The 17,088-nt window shown below is 37.4% G+C and overlaps 2 protein-coding genes across 8 annotated transcripts in view; one reads left to right on the plus strand and one right to left on the minus strand.

Annotated features, from left to right (window-relative positions):
• COL25A1 (collagen type XXV alpha 1 chain) overlaps window positions 1–17,088 on the minus strand; it is a 452,942-nt gene that overhangs the window by 427,386 nt on the left and 8,468 nt on the right. The window lies entirely within an intron of this gene.
• Window positions 1,296–1,757, plus strand: LOC117085771 (60S ribosomal protein L31-like). Its single transcript, XM_033214969.1, has one exon. It carries the CDS (start codon window positions 1,328–1,330, stop codon window positions 1,703–1,705), a length of 378 nt encoding a protein of 125 aa, XP_033070860.1. The 5' UTR covers window positions 1,296–1,327; the 3' UTR covers window positions 1,706–1,757.

Here is a 17,088-nt window from a genome sequence, read left to right on the forward strand (position 1 = left end):
AGGCACCCTCCAAAAAGAGATAAGTCACAATAATGAAAAGTGAGAGTAAGGGAGACAGACCCGTGACAAGAACGTGGAAGAATTTCCCACTAATTACAAGGCCAATGAAACTAATCGAAAACACAATAAGAGATCATAATTGCAACGTCAACTCTAAAGTGGGACTGGAGACCCGATGTTTTGACGTTCCTCCCCTACCATCTATTTTTGATTCATACATACAGGGGCTACAACAAATATCCAACTGGGCAGCCACCCCTCTCCTGGATGCTCCTCATGCCCTATCCAGTTCTTTCCTCACTAACTCTCCTTCCAAGGAGACTGAGCTAGAAGGAAACAATTGGACAAAAAGTTTGGGAAGAGAAAGCTGGGAACACGTGATGGTGCTTTGGATCCTCTAACTGAGAGTGGACCCAGGAAGCTTTCGGAAAGCAATATACTTCACCTTGCAGTTTTTCATGATTCCATATGTTCAGAGTATCAGAGAAACGTGGGATGCGGGAATCAAACACAACAGAAGATACCATTTCAGTCCAGCTAAGCTACACTGGATAAAAGCCTTAGATGTGAAAAACTGAGCTAAAAGATACATGTGTCAAACTTCAGGAAACTGTAGCTTTGAGAATGTAATCATACCTAAGGGGTCCCAAGAATGGGGACAACGGCAAGCCACTGGCAATCATCATCTATAGTTCTATCTCTTATCTCAAGACTGAGTAAAGAAAAATCAAATGTGTAAAAGGAAAAGAATACTACAAAGTAAGGAGACCATCAACCAGAAGAATGAGGAAACATCTAAACATTATCTGCCATGGAAATCCTCCGTAAAATGCAAGACAGCAGGACTTTCATGAAAAGGGAATCCAGAAGAAGAGAACAGAGTATGATTAAAACACCATGGGATAAAGTAAATAGTAATAATGTTAAATATATGAAGATTCTCTGTGTGTCGGTGGTGGCGGCGGGGGCAGGGGAGGTAGTTTAGTTAATGAAGATCATACAGGTTTTTTAAATTATTTTTTCAGTTAACACTAAAATGAATGTTTTCTTCAAGCCATTACATTTTCTTTTAGAACAGGATTTTTAAAAAGATGGATAATACTTCAAAGTGCATATTCTATCATGTATAATTCTCTTATTATTGGGTATTTAGGTTTTTATATTTTACAATTTTAAATAATACTGGGCACCTTTGTGCTTACAATTTTCATAACATCTTTGATTATTTCTTTAAGATATATTCCCACAAATAAGATTGAGGTGTCAATGAATTTTCTCCTATTTAAGATTTTTCGGGGCTCTTCCTTTCCAACTTGGACCCGGCAGAATGGCTCCCGCAAAAAAGGGTGGCGAGAAGAAAAAGGGCCGTTCTGCCATCAACGAGGTGGTGACCCGAGAATACACCATCAACATTCACAAGCGCATCCATGGAGTGGGCTTCAAGAAGCGTGCCCCTCGGGCACTCAAAGAGATTCGGAAATTTGCCATGAAGGAGATGGGAACTCCAGATGTGCGCATTGATACCAGGCTCAACAAAGCTGTCTGGGCCAAAGGAATAAGGAATGTCCCATACCGAATCCGTGTGCGGCTGTCCAGAAAACGTAATGAGGATGAAGATTCACCAAATAAGCTCTATACTTTGGTTACCTATGTACCTGTTACCACTTTCAAAAATCTACAGACAGTCAGTGTGGATGAGAACTAATCGCTGATCATCAAATACATCAAATAAAGTTATAAAATTGAAAAAAAAAAAAGATTTTTCGGGCTGGGCATGGTGGCTCTCGCCTGTAATTCCAGTACTTTGGGAGCCCGAGGCAGGTGGATCACTTGAGGTCAGGAGTTCAAGACCAGCCTGGCTAACATGGTAAAAGCCCATCTCTACTAAAAATACAAAAATTAGCTCAGTGTGCTTGCATGCACCTGTAATCCCAGCTACTCAGGAGGCTGAGGCAGGAGAATGGCGTGAACCCAGGAGGCAGAGCTTGAAGTGAGCTGAGATCGCGCCACTACACCACTGCACTCTAGCCTGGGCGACAGAGTGAGACTCTGTCTCAAAAAAAAAAAAAAAAAAAAAAGTGGGTTTCAAGAAAGTTTGTTGAAGTTTGTTTGTGCTCTTATCAGCAATATTTGTGATTATCCATTTCACAAAGTCCACCTCAGCACTGTATCTACTTTTTATCTTAATACTCCATATTTCAAAGTATTATGTTGACTTAAAAATTGTACTAATTAAGGCAAGCACTTTTCCTGTATTTGACTTTTTTTGGTCTTCTCTGAATAGCTTGTAATTCTCTCTGCCATTTTTGCCTCTTAAGACATTGATATTCTTTTTTAATTGAAAGAGCTTTTTTACTTTTTTTTTTTTTACATTAAGTTTACATTTTTTACATTAAGTTTAATGACTTTTACTATTGGTGGGATTTTTTTCCCCACCAAATATTTGTCCTTTGCCTTTCCTTTCATTTGTGGTATTTTTCTAAATGTTAATTTACAATTTTATGTTTAAAAAAAACTAACAAAGCAGAGATAGAAATAAATGAGCAGAGGCAATAAAGAGTAAAATATATGTTTATGAAAGAAAAGTATGAGATGTTCTCTAAAACTGCAGAAGCAAGCAAGCAGATGAAAAATAAATGAGACAAGATAACATGTTTGTAGACCAAAGAATGCAGAGCCAATCTATTATTTTGGTATTTATTCCAAAGTAATTGGAATGAAAACAATAATAGAAGACATAATCAAAGAAGAACTTTCTTAGATTGAAAAAAAATCATGGATATACAAATGTGATAGGCTCATCACATTTTAAGCAAAATTTATGGAAAGAGACCAATGCCCAGAAACATACTGACAAATATTTTAATCACAAGAATAAGGAAAATATTTACAAAACATTCAGACTGAGGAAGGAAGGAGGTAAGAAGGGAGGGAAGGAGAAGGTAGAAGGGAGGAAAGATACATCGGTGGCAAACATATATCGACACGCCTATGCAATCCCATTGTGGGGATCATCAGACTCTTTCTGGAATATAAACAATGCAACTTTGGCAGGAGCAGGTGAGAGACTGAGGTTGTAAAATAAGACAGCAGGTTGGTCAGTGTCTAAGAGAAAGTCAGTATGAATGGATAAAATGGAAAAGTTTTATGTAATGAAGTTTTTACAGGCCCGAAACTGCCTAATCACTGATTTAATTTCTTCTTGAAGAAAATATGGAGTGGATGGATGCAATAAGAACTGATCAGTTACATAGAAGAGGCTAAAAATTCTAAAGCTTGCAATTTCATTATTATATCATAATCCATATCTCCTCTTTATATAAGCCTGCAGATTTTAAAGCTAACTAACAAACTTGGGGACACGCATCAAAGCTGACATTCAGAGCTGCAGAGTGGCATCTTTTCATCTGCTGTTTCACATAAGGAGGGGAAATGATCATCCAAAATAAGACTTTGAGAATGGCTTTAATTTACGAGGTCTGAAATTATTTTAGATCTGTGGCATAAAGCCTATCACCCTTCTGGTCTATAGTCATGTTACTTTTAAGGGAAGATGGCAAATTGCTTCAGCATTTTCCTGCAAGGTTGCTAATACATACCAGATCACTATTCCGAAGCAAACAGCTTGCTAGAATAGTACACAGAAAGCAGGATTTTAAATAAGCCACAAACCATGCTTCTTGGTTTTGTTTACATTGGTTCCACATATTAGGAAAACAATTAGCTTCACAGTAAATTCAGTGATGAAATAAATTATGTATTTGCCTGTCAGGTCGGGAAAAACACGTTCTTGTGGGAAATCAAGAAGGACAATACATGAGAGAGGAGGGAATTCATGCTATTTGACCAGGGTGACAAATTCAAGCAGCTGAGACCAGGAACCCCAAACTCTCATTTTCATTCCCTTGTGTGCCATAGAGATTTGGTACTTGTCACCCACAAGAGAGGGACACATGAAACACAGGGAGCTCGGCAGCTGCTCAAAAGATTGAGGGCTTAGCAGCCCACTGTTTCCAGCCACGTTCCCTGAAAGCCTTTCACCTCTGCCAGCCACTGTCAGCTTTGAGGACTCTCCTGTTTTCCATAAGGAGTGCATTCGGCCTTAAGAGTCTCCATACATTTTAGGTTAATAGACCTAATATTTATTGCCCTCAAAATAATGATTATAGTTGAAATCCTTTATTGAATGCTGATAGTGATAAGAACTGTGAGAAGCACTTATATATACAGTAATACTCTGTTTTTTAAATTTATGTCACAAATTATTGAATCCCTAAGGTAGCACAGAAAAAGCATCTAGGTACCCCATACATGTGAGTTTCTATTTTACCAAGTGTATGAAAGCACTGTGGAGAAACACAAGATTCAGTCTCTATGCTAGGAGAGATTTTACACACTGGTACCAGAGATAAGAGCCATCTAAATTACTGTAATCAAAGGAGAATGTGGCAACCTCTCTAAAAGAAATGAAATTAAGTGCAACAGGAATAGTGGTCACAGGGAAATTAATTCCAACAAGAAGTGTCAGAGTGATCTTCCTAGGTTAAATAGCCATTTGAGCTGAGTCTTGAAGGGCAGGTAGCATTAGAAACAGAGAGCAACAGCCAAGGGAAATACAGAATCTGCTTGGGACATAACAGTGATTCCATTTGTCTAGAATACAGGGTATGTGGAGGAGCAGTGGCAGCCAATCCTGGAAAAGCAGAAGCGACCTGGTAATGGATGACCATATATGTTAAGCTAAGAGTGATTAAGGTGTCACTAAGGAAAAAAGATCTTGGCATTAAAGAGATTAATCCAGTAATTGCATGTAGTAAAGTGATAAAAGAAAAAAGGCAGAGAACTGGGGGTGGGGGGCTGCAACAGTCTAGATAAAAGTGATGAACTGACTACAGTTATCAGCAGGAACAGGCAGTGTTATACGCTGAGCTGTGCCCCTCCCCAACTCGTATATTGAAGTTCTAACCCTCAGTACCTCAAAATGTCACTGTTTTTAAAGATAGGGTCTTTAAAAAGGTAATTAAGTTAAAGTGATGTCATGAGGGTGGGTTTTAATCTAACTGGAGTGGTGTCCTTATAAGAAAAGGGAAGGTGGGCCGGGCGCAGTGGCTGATGCCTGTAATCCCAGCACTTTGGGAGATGAAGGAGGGTGGATCATGACGTCAGGAGATTGAGACCATCCTGGCTAACACAGTGAAACCCCGTCTCTACTCAAAATACAAAAAATTAGCTGGGTGGCCAGGCCCAGTGGCTCATGCCTGTAATCCCAGCACTTTGGGAGGCCGAGGCAGGTGGATCACGAGGTCAGGAGTTCAAGACCAGCCTGGCCAAGATGGTGAAACCCCGTCTCTACTAAAAATACTAAAAATACAAAAAAATTAGCCAGGCATGGTGGCATGTGCCTGTAATCCCAGCTACTCCAGAGGCTAAGGCAGAGAATTGCTTAAACCTGGAGGGGCGGAGGTTGCAGTGAGCCAAGATCGCACCACTGCACTCCAGCCTGGGCGACAGAGCGAGACTCTGTCCCAAAAAAAAAAAAATTAGTCGGGCATGGTGGCACGCACCTGTAGTCCCAGCTACTCAGGAGGCTGAGGCAGGAGAATGGCAGGAGCCAGAGCTTGCAGTGAGCCGAGATCGCGCCACTGCACTCCAGCCTGGGCGACAGAGCGAGACTCCGTCTCAAAAAAAAAAGAAAGAAAAGAAAAGGGAGCTGGACACAGACACATACAGAGAGAGGTCCATGTGAAGACACAGAGAGAGCATGGCCATCCACAAGCCAACGAAAAAGATATCAGAAGAAACCAACCCTGCTGACATCCTGATCTTGGACTTCTAGCCTCCAGAATGGTGAGAAAATACATTTCTATATTGTTATATAATACTTTGTTAAGGCAGCCCTTGCAAACTAGTACAAGCAGGAATGGAGATTCTTTAATACAGGAATGGACAGATGTAAGCGATTTAGAAAAGGATTAATTCAGAGCAACCGGCTACAACCAGACAGAGAAAAATTAGAAAGAGTAAAAGTTAACAAGACTTAAATTCAAGCAACCAGGAAATGACACAAACAGTAGCAATTCAGCCAACTAGAAGAAGTTGGTTTAAGGGAAAAAAAAAAATTCAATTTGAAAAATTTTAAGTTGGAGTTCTCACAAGACATCCGATCCATGTAAAAATGTAAATTAAGTAATTGTTAATGTGGCAATACTTCAGGAATGAGCTACATTTTGTGGTCATCTTGATAGAGGTTGAAGATGAGGAAATCCTTTTCTATAGGAATAGGCAAGGTTGTTCAAGAACATAATGAGGAATAAGAATAAAAATGTGAAGACACACTTGGAGGAACACCTAAAGCTTGCAGGCAAATGAAGAGACAGAGACTGAGAAAGGAGTGGTCAATGACCACAGAAACCATGTGGTTTCACCACAGCAAAATACAGAGGTCATTTCATCACCACCTCTTCTTTTACTCTATTCTCCTGCTGCACCAACTTCAGTCAGAGACCCCTGATATTTCATTGCCTTTGGGGTGACAGGATGCTGAGGAGGAGTCCCCTGATGCTCCTGAGTAATACAGATGAGGTCCAACAGTCACTAAATACACAACATGGACAAAAATCAGGAAAAGACGTCTTCTACCAGGTTCTTACTCAGAACTTGTAGAATCAGCCCTGCTATACTCCCAACAGGAAGTCATGGACCAAAATCTTAGGATACTGCATAATCAACTTGAGCCTTTACGGTATCGAGAGGAACAAACCACTGAAAAGGGAGAGAAGAAAGAGTTAAGGGATAAAGGCATTAATTGATGAGCAAAGTCTTTGACTATACTATTCTCTTTATTTAAAAATTAGACTGTGTGAAACAAGCAATTTGTTTTAAGCACTAACATGAGCATACGAACTTGTTAAAGCATTTTTGGTAGGTCTAACTTAGACTCTTTAATGACAAGATCTCATATATCTGGGCAAGAAGGAATGGATTTGATAACAATAAACCCAGCGCTCCTTATCCTATTCAACATTTTCATGAACTATGAAGAGAGGATTGTGGTGGCAAAGGCTAATGTAAAAAATGAATATTTTGCAGGCATATTTTATCTCCTTCTTTTTAGGTCAGCGGTTACTCCTTTTACGATGTCATATTCCACACAGTGTTCATCACGGTGTCATGTATATCGTAAGTGCCCAGAAAAACTTGACAAATCTATTAGCCTGTTATCTCAATTGATTTTGGGAGAAGCCTAGTGTTAGATAAAGTTCACTAATTCATTGCAAAAATATTTGCTGAGCTTCCATGCTGAGAACTATTCTAGATCTTGGTATACCCTGATGAATAGAGCAGATGTCATCCTTACCCCATGGAGTATATAGAAGAGTTGAGAGGAGGAGAAAGATACATAATTAGGAAATTATATACCAAATCGGGCAATAGGTTGGGATGGGTAACTTTGTAAACTGCTTCTTTGATTCCATCAGTCCATTCTAGATATATGCTTTGTTCTCATCAAAAGGAAGAATATGAAAATAAGTTATAATCTTGTGGTAGATTATATTAATGGCCCCAGTTCTTCACCACTACCAGTATCCATGCACTTTACACCATGTGACTTTGCAATTCCTCCTAGTAAAGAGAAAGAATATTTCTCTGCTCCTTGACTTCAGATTGATCCGTGTGACATGCTAACATGTAGGTATAATGTGACACCCTCCCATCAAAACATTGATGTGTTTTGATAGCACAACAGGGTGGCTACAGTCAATAATAACAACTGTACATTTTAAAATAAAGATGTAATTGGATTATTTGCAACTCAGTAGATAAATGCTTGAGGGGATAGATACCCCATTATTTATGATGTGCTTATTTCAAATTGCATGCCTGTATCAAAACATCTCATGTACCCCATAAATAAATACACCTCCTAGGTACCCACAAAAATTAAAAATAAAAAATTAATATTTAAATAGACAAAAAAAACTGATGTGCACATGTGTAACTGGCTTGCCTTCTTACATTTCTAGCATGGCGAGGCCTAGTCCATTGGTCCCAGGAGGATAAGGAGAAGCACATGGAGCAGAGTAGCCCCAGCCAGTTGCCGTAGATGAGCCCAATCTAGATCTGCTGACCTCCAGCTGACCCACAGACACATGAGCTTCATAAATGGTTTTTATTTCATTGAAATACTGCAGTTGCTTGTTATGTTGCATTATTATAGCAACAACTGACTGGATACAACTTTATATAGACTTATCTTAATAGATCTTAGTGTTCTGTTCACTTAACAGACGTGAATAGGCACTTCACATGTTGTAAAACATCATAGTAGGATGAGCCTGGACATATAATTAGAAGTTCTAATTTCAAAAATGTAAGAAACTATAAAACCCAAAAATATGGATTGTACAAATGGGAGAACCAAGTTGAACATGAGTCAACTTCTGGTTACTAGACTCACCAAAGTAAAGTCCACAACTCAGCCCTAAGACCTCACTAAAATGTACTCTTTCCCAGACTGTCATATTGAACAGATCATGACATACAGAAGCCAAGGAAAACAAAATTCATGTTTTACTGTGTTCCACATGCTGTGATATTTTCAAACCCACATGCATCCACCAAGAAGCAGTCAAAATGTTTGATTCTGGAAACGAATCCGTAACAAGAATAGAGTACAGAACAAAAATCAACTCAACAAGTCAACCCATATGTTTTTCATTTTCCTATATTCTATGAAGGAAGTGAATGTGGTAAGTATACTTGGCTCCCAGTATAGGGACTTCCAACTATTCTTTCTAATTTCATATTTACAGAGCCCTGTGTTAGTTACCCTTTGTCCTGCCCCTGAAATAGCAACAGAAGCGAAGAAGGTAATTGACCAAAGAGTAAATGTTGTACTTTTCTAGTGTAGTGGTCTTGAACTCATGCTCCATGCCTAATGCAAAGATCTCTGTGCACTATACACAAGTGGCTGGGATGAGCCAAATAAAGATAATGTACATCCATTACAGGGAGACAAGACCTCAGGCAATCACCATTGCAGTGTTGAAAGGAAATGCAATCAGACAGCCTTCCTTTCCTCTTTAAGTCCAAAGTAACATTTACAGATTTGTACACAGTTTGGATGCTTATTTAAAGTTTGGTAAAAAAGGAGAAAGTTTCTCACATAGTTTGTAGTGTATGAAAGAATAAATATAAAAATATATGCATTGTAACATATGTATATATGTGACTGTGTGTATATATGTATATATAAATGTAAACATATGTTTATATAGAGAGTATATGTTAAACACATTTACTCTAATATAGCTGTAAGCACAGACATAAATCATGTATCCTCAACCATATCTCTACCAGAATTCCATACAACAATCTGACAGCATTCTCCACTTCAAATCTTTTTGAAGAAAGGTTTTATTTTTCATTTGTCCCGCTAAAACTTAGTGCAGCTCAGGGTAAAGAGAAGTCATTTCAAAACATTCTTCTGTGTGTACAGAAGTAAGAACAGAGACTGTACTTCATCGTACATACATTACACTCTCAGAGTACCTCTGTAGTGGATTTAACAAGAAAGCTACAGTGTTCCTGAGCAACACAGAAAAATCAATCACCTGCAGAGACATTTTAATTATCAATGTGAAAATACTGAAAGGTGTCAGAATTACTTTAGAGAGGCTAGTCTTTAACACAATTATCAAGTAATGTTAAAATTCAAAGACTTTCAGACAAATAGTATTCTCTGTCTTGTTACTCATGGTCCACTTAGAATCTGTTTACCAGGTATATATTCCACAAACATATAATTATCAAACCATATGTTCAACAGTAAATATGTAAAGTCACAGGACAGGGCCAGGCGCAGTGGCTCACACCGATAATCCCAGCATTTTGGGAGGCTGAGGTGGGAAGATCACTTGAGCTCAGGAGCTTGAGACCTGCCTGAGGAACACAGTGAGGCCTCATCTCTACTAAAAATAAAAAATAAAAAGAATTAGCCAGGTGTGGTGGTGCACGCCTCTAATCCCAGCTACTCAGAAGGCTGAGGCAGGAGGATCATTTGAGCCCATGAGGCTGAAGGTGCAGTGAGCTATGATCACACCACTGCACTTCAGCCTGGGCAACAGAGAAACACCCTGTCTCAAGCATAAATAAATAAATTAAATAAATAAATATATAAATAGAGTCACAGGATAATCTTCTTAAAATTTCACATTAAAATTTGCATGCTCTCATTGGGAATCATATACATTTAAAAGCCTGTAACTTATTTTCATAGCACTAACATTATACAGGCTGTTTCTAAACCCTTATTTCACATAACATATCAGGTCAACACCTTAATCTGGAGTCGCTGAAATCAACTTATAATTTGTAAGACTCAGTACTTGACAATATGCATGTATACCTGACTATTACAGATTGAAGGTGACTGATTCAACAGATAAGTTATTCATCCTATCAAAACATGTTATATTCAATAAAATTAAGTAACTAACAAGTACCAGTGGAATGCATGCTAGTGTAAACTGAGATGAATAATATAAATGAAACTTTACTATGTTGTCAATATTACATTCATTCAATCAACACATTTTGTCATTCATAAAAACATATATCAAACAAACTCTGCTTCTTTATAACGGCAAGATATTTTTGATTGTTCATGTCTTAAAAATATTTTTTCTTGTACTTTTATATCAATTGTTTGCTTTTACTTTGAACGTTTTTTATTGTATCTTACCCCAGTCGTCTCAAAAATGAGTGTGTGGCTCTGGCCAATGATTCCTTCTTTCGTGGACTTGTTAACCCAACACAAGACAGGCCAGCAGGGCCTTCTTTAGAAATAACTCATCTTTTCTTAGCTCCTTGAACAGTAAAGTCACCTTATTAACCGCATCAGACTCTGCATATTCACACACACACACACACACACACACACACCACACACACACACACAAACTGATATGTAGCTATTAATACTATGCATTAATCAAGAGAAAACTAATGTTCCGAACACATTCCATTTTCTCTCTCTGGCAGGCTTCTCAACATCTGATTTCAACTCTTTTTAAGTGTTCCAAAGGAACTTTATTAATACTGTAGAGAAAGACTCCTTTTACTCTCTTAAATTCACTGATAACCAGGTAAAACTCATGGAACAATCAAATCCTAGAAAAAGCCTCTTGAAAAGTCTGTAGAGGACATCAAGGAAATGGAAGTCACACAACAGCAATAACACCCTGAATGCATCCTACGCTAGCTCTAGAGCCTCCCTTCTGAACAGACACAGCAAAAGTGTTAATGAAAAATCTGTTTCAGCTGTGATGAGAAAAATATTTCAAAATCCATGAAATTGCTACTTCTGTCATACCCACACTTAAAATGGTTTACAATTTAAATCCTTAATAATGCTGCAAATGCCTGGGAAGGGAAGACTTCTAATATGTACATTTGTGAATAATCTGTCAGATTCATGAGATTAGTCTTGTGCTTGAAGCCAGGATAATACAGTACAGCTCTTTCCCTGAACACTAAACACTTCCCTGTACAGCATTTACAAATTGCAATTGGTTACTGAATCTAAATAAGACCCTGTTGGGACAGCAGGGAATGTTTTAACATGGGAGTGCACAGGTAGAACGAGATAAACTGTTAGTTTGAGATATGATGGGTGTAGCCAAGTTCAGATCTTTTCTTCACTTTCTATTTCCCTCCTAAAAGCATTTGACTTTTTTTAATAATAGTTACCCAGAATTTTTAAAGAATGCAAAGGATCTTTAGTCAACTGATTCAAAGAAAAATGTTTTATAATTCTACTTAACACATTTCATTATTTCTGACTTTAATTTTAAAGTGATAATTGGCAAAATCTAATGGATCCCCGTCATGTCTTTCCACCATGATATGTACTTCCAGTACAGAATTGGAATTACATTTCTTTTGTTTTTCTTTTTCTAGAGGTGGGATTTTACCATGTTGCACAAGTTGGTCTCAAACTCTGGGCTCAAGCCATCTGCCCGCCTCGGCCTTTCAAAATGTTGGGATTATAGGCATGAGCCACCGTGCCCAGTCAAAATTGGAATTACATTTCTGAAAACGGCACTGTAAATAAAAATGAGATATATTTAATCTTATTTGCCCCTGAGAAGCAAAGTTATGATATAGGATTATTTCCCAGAAGAAAAAACTAATGACTAACTTTTTATAGAAATGAATACAAAGATTTTTATAACAATACATGAATACAGTAATCCAAATAAGTATATATTTATAGTTGCTATTAGAGATATTTACAAACACTCTGGTTAGCTCCCCTTCCTAGCCTGGGTTAGGATTGTATTTCCCTATCCCTTAGAAGCCAGCATGGTCATGGGACTTCATCTGGTCAACAAAATGTGTTAGAATAACTAAAAGTCACTTGGGATTGGAAGCATTAAAAGGTAGTGTGTAATTTACCATGCCTCTTGTCCTCTGCCAGAGTGACTGGAAATGCTCAAGAAAAAGCCTGCTCTATTAGCATGGGTACTAGAGTAAGAATAAACTGCAGCAAAAGCACCAGCTGACCTATCACATTATATACACAGACTGTCAGCAAGAAATACACCTTAGTTATTCTGAACTGCTGAGATTTCGGGACTATGGGTTATCACAGAGTAATCTAGCTTAAACTAACTGACACAGACCTTCTATATTAAAGTATGAAGCTTTGTAAGAGGCAGCTAAATCGTTAAGTAACCAATCACACATTGGCTTATTTTCAGGCAGCAATAAATGAAATGGTAACTTCCTTCTATTATTCACTTTCCATCTTCCATCATCGAAGTCTTTCTTCGATGATGGAAGAAAGACTTGCTCAAGCCTCACTGCCGGTGAGACACCTCCTTGAATCTTGCCATGCCTGGGAGTTAACTGCTTTTCACTGCCAGCATTTCTGAAAGCATAGTCTACAATCATTGCTCCACTTCCATTTTACCTCATGCATTCTGGCAATTCTATTAAAGAACTTTGAGTCATCAAATCCACAGCTCTTTGCTTTTTTTCCATCTTTTCAATTTTTCTTTCTTTTATTTCTGATATGGTATCAATTTGGTTCTCTCCTAACATGTATCTTTTGTGGGTTTTTTAGAGACAGGGTCTCCCTCTGTCACCCAGGCTGGAGTGCAATGGCACAATCTTGGTTCACTGCAACCTCTGCCCTCTGGGTTCAAGCAATTCTCCTGTCTCAGCCTAGCTGGGACTGCATGTGTGCACCACCATGCCCAGCTAATTTTTCATATTTTTAGTAGAGACGGGGTTTTGCCAGGTTGGCCAGGCTGGTCTCCAACTCTTGGGCTCAAGTGATCCACCCACCCTGGCCTCCCAAAGTGCTGGCATTACAAGGCGTGAGCCACCGCACCCGGCCTCTCCTAACATGAATCTTCCAAGTCTCCTTTGTTGGTTCTTATTTCTCTATGTGTAAGTATGCCTTAAGGTCTTTTTCAGATCTTTCATCTCTTTTTCATCTCTCCCCAATAATCTCATTCACTTGTACAGCTTCAGCCCTCACTGTCATGTACACATGATTCCCAAAACCCTCTATCCTAAATTTGTTTCCTGCGTATTAGGTTACTTGACATATATATATATATATATATCTCCTACCCATATCACTAGAACCACAAAAATCAACTTATATTTTGGAATATTTATTTCCCTCCTGTCCTTTCTTCACTGATATTCTCAACAAGTCTCAATACATCAATGTCATTTTCAATAATCTTATCTTCCTCACTAACCACATTCAATCAGTTCCCAAATCCTATCTGTGTTCAGTGCTAACTTAACACAAGACTGCTACGAAAATATGAAGAAAGCTATCTTTTCTGTTGGTATGCACTTGGTCCAGTAATTTATGATAAAGAATAGAATTTAATAGAAAATCTAATCCAATAATATATTACAAGAATTATATACCACAACCAAGTGGGATTTATGCCAGGTATAAAAGACCAATTCGACATTTAAAAATCAATTAATGAAATCCACCACACATCAACAGGCTAAGAAAGAAAAGTAATACAGTCATATAAATAGATGCAGAAACAATATTTGACAAAATCTAACACCTATTCATTGTAAAAATACACAGCTAACTAAGAATAGAGGATAACTTTCTCAACCAGAGAAAAACACCTACAAACAACAAACCATTAACATCACACTTAATGGTGAGAAATTAAGAAGCTCTTTCTCTAAACTCAGGGGCAAGGCAAGAATGTCCCTTCTCACCACTTCTATTCAATATCACTGGAAACCCTGCTTAATACAATAAGACAAGGAAAGAGGCATATAGACTAGGAAGAAAAACTTACAACTGTCTTTTCCACAGATGACAAAACTGTTAACATAGAAAATCTGAAAAATCAACAAAAACTCTTGGAACTAATAAGCAATTATGGCAAGGTCGCAGGACATGAAGTTAATATGCAATGTCAACTGCTTTCTTGTATACCAGCAACGAACAATTAGAATTTGAAATTAAAAATAAAAACCACTTATGTTACCACAAATTAAAAAGAAAGGTACAAATCTGATAAAATATATAAAAAGTCTATACCAGAGAAGCTACCAAACTCTGGTGAAAGACATCAAAGAACCAAATAAATGGAGAGATATTTCATGCTCCTGGACAGAAAACTCAATATCCTTAAGAAGTCAGTTCTTCTCAACTTGATCTATAGGTTCAGTGCAATCCCAATCAACTTCCCAGCAAGTTATTTTGTGAATACTGACAAAATAATTCTGAAGTTTAGATGAAAGGGCCAAAGACCTAGAATAGTCAACACAATAATGAAGAACAAAATCAGAGGACTGATACTACCCGACTTCAAAACTTACTACATAGCCAGAGTTATCAAGACAATGTGGTACTGGCAAAAGAATAGACAAACAGGCCAAAGGAAAATAGCCTAGAAACAGGCCCACACAAATATAGCCAATTGATCACTGACAAAGGAGCAATGGCAACTCAATGGAGAATATTTTTTCAACAAATAGTGCTGGTATGACTGGATATCCATATGCAAAAAAAAAAAAAAGAATCCAAACACAGACGTTACACCTTTCACAAAGTCTAACTCAAAATGGATAACTGACCTAAATGTAAAACACAACACTATAAAACTCCTAGAAAATAACACAGGAGAAAATCCATGTGATCTTGGACTTGGTCATGAATTTTGAGATACAAAACCAAAAACACTATCCATAAAAGAAAAAATTAAAAACTTGGACTTCATAAAATAGTAAGTAAATTCGTTTGTCAGTATTCACAAAAGACATTGTTAAGAGAATGAAGGGACAAGCCACAAACTGGGAAAAATATTTATGAAATACAGATTTGTTGTGGGTAAGTTGTGTACAGTAGAAGGATATTAACCATTTTGTGCCATAAGATACAAAATAGATTATCTATTGATCAACTGATCCATCTATCTACAGATACATATCTATATTTTATATATGTGCATATACCTGTATCTATAGCGATATCTAGCTATATGGAGATATAATACTTTTGTACATACATAGACATCTATATCTTATAGAGATAAGATAAGTGGCAAGAGAGATATCTACATCTGTACAGATATATGGATATGTTAGAGAGGCAGCCATGGGGGATAAAGAGAGAAGCAGGAGAAAAGAGAGAATGAGAATGAATAATAGCAGTAAAGTGGTGTAAAAAAAATCAAAGAAATAATACCTTCTTCCCCCAAAAGTCCTAGAACTAGAGGATGGTGTAGATGGAAAAGTCCCTGGCCCCAGGTCCCACCTTCATGACTAAATAAAGACTCACACAAAACCGTATCATACTGAAATATCAGAAAACTGTAGTTAAAGGAAGCTTCACAAAATTACAGATAGAAAAACAGGACACATATGAGGGACAATCAGGATGGCATCAGAATTCTCAACTATAATAATGGAAAGCAGAAGACAAGACGAGACATACCTTCAAATTTTAAAACTAGAATGATTTCCAAAGTACAATTATTTACTAACTAGACGAAAAATCAGATATATCAACCAAACAAAGACATTTTGGGAAATGAAAGTTCTCAAAAACTTTACCTCTCATCTGCCCTTTCCCGGTAATTAAGATCTGATGGAGTCCACCAAACCCAGAGCCGCCCCCAAAGAAGAAGACATGGGACCCAGGAAAGAGAAACGGGAAACAAAAGGAATTCACAGGATGATGCTGAGGGAAGCTTCAGGAAAGCAATTTCTCAGGCCAGAGACCACTAGTCCAGAGGGAGAACTGAGAACTCCCGCAGGATGCCAGCAAGAAAACAAAAAGAATCCTACAGGTTGTCTGATTTTACCATAGTGATGAATTTGATAGCTTTAGCAGAGTATCTTAAGATGAAATAAATAGTAAAGCATGCATAGAAAAGTAAGAATATAAATAAAAGTAAAGCAATGTTTAATTCCAAGGGAAAAATTTAATCATAGAACAATACAGCCCAACTGTGACAAATTTCTACTTAATCATAATAAAATCAAATAATTAGTGTATATTTTATTGTGATTAAATAGAAAGTTGTCACAGTTGGGCCATATTGTTCTATGATTACAGCTAGACTGAAAGGGTAGGGGAAGATCCATGTGTGTTTTGAGTGGAGCAGCTACAGAAATAACAGAATAAAATCTTCATCTATAAAAGCTAGTTATCAATGGAAAACTTACAATACACACTTTTTAAAATAAAAAAGTAGTCCTGCAAGCTTATTATTAGAAATAGGAAGGTAAATAACAGCAACTAAATAACAGCAAATAACAGCAAATAACAGTAAATAACAGCAGCTAAATGATTTCAAGTTGTTGCTTCTATAAAATAGAAATTGAGGGTGGAGGGAAGGTGGGGTAGAAAAACGCTCTTTTACCATAATCATCATGATTTTTTAAACTATATACCTGTATTAATAATATTTAAAATTTCAAAGGAAAATATTTTATCCTAAAGGATCCCAAAGTGGCTGGATTACTCCAACTTGGAATTTGACATTTTTATATAGGTTATCAGTTTTGCATTATAATTTGAGA

This window comes from Trachypithecus francoisi, unplaced genomic scaffold (assembly GCF_009764315.1).
Source record: "Trachypithecus francoisi isolate TF-2019V2 unplaced genomic scaffold, Tfra_2.0 Lachesis_group1, whole genome shotgun sequence".
NCBI classification, from domain to species: Eukaryota; Metazoa; Chordata; class Mammalia; order Primates; family Cercopithecidae; genus Trachypithecus; species Trachypithecus francoisi.

Bases quoted from the DNA above. Each gene is read 5' to 3' on its own strand.
- LOC117085771 (XM_033214969.1), top strand. From the start codon at position 1,328: ATGGCTCCCGCAAAAAAGGGTGGCGAGAAGAAAAAGGGCCGTTCTGCC.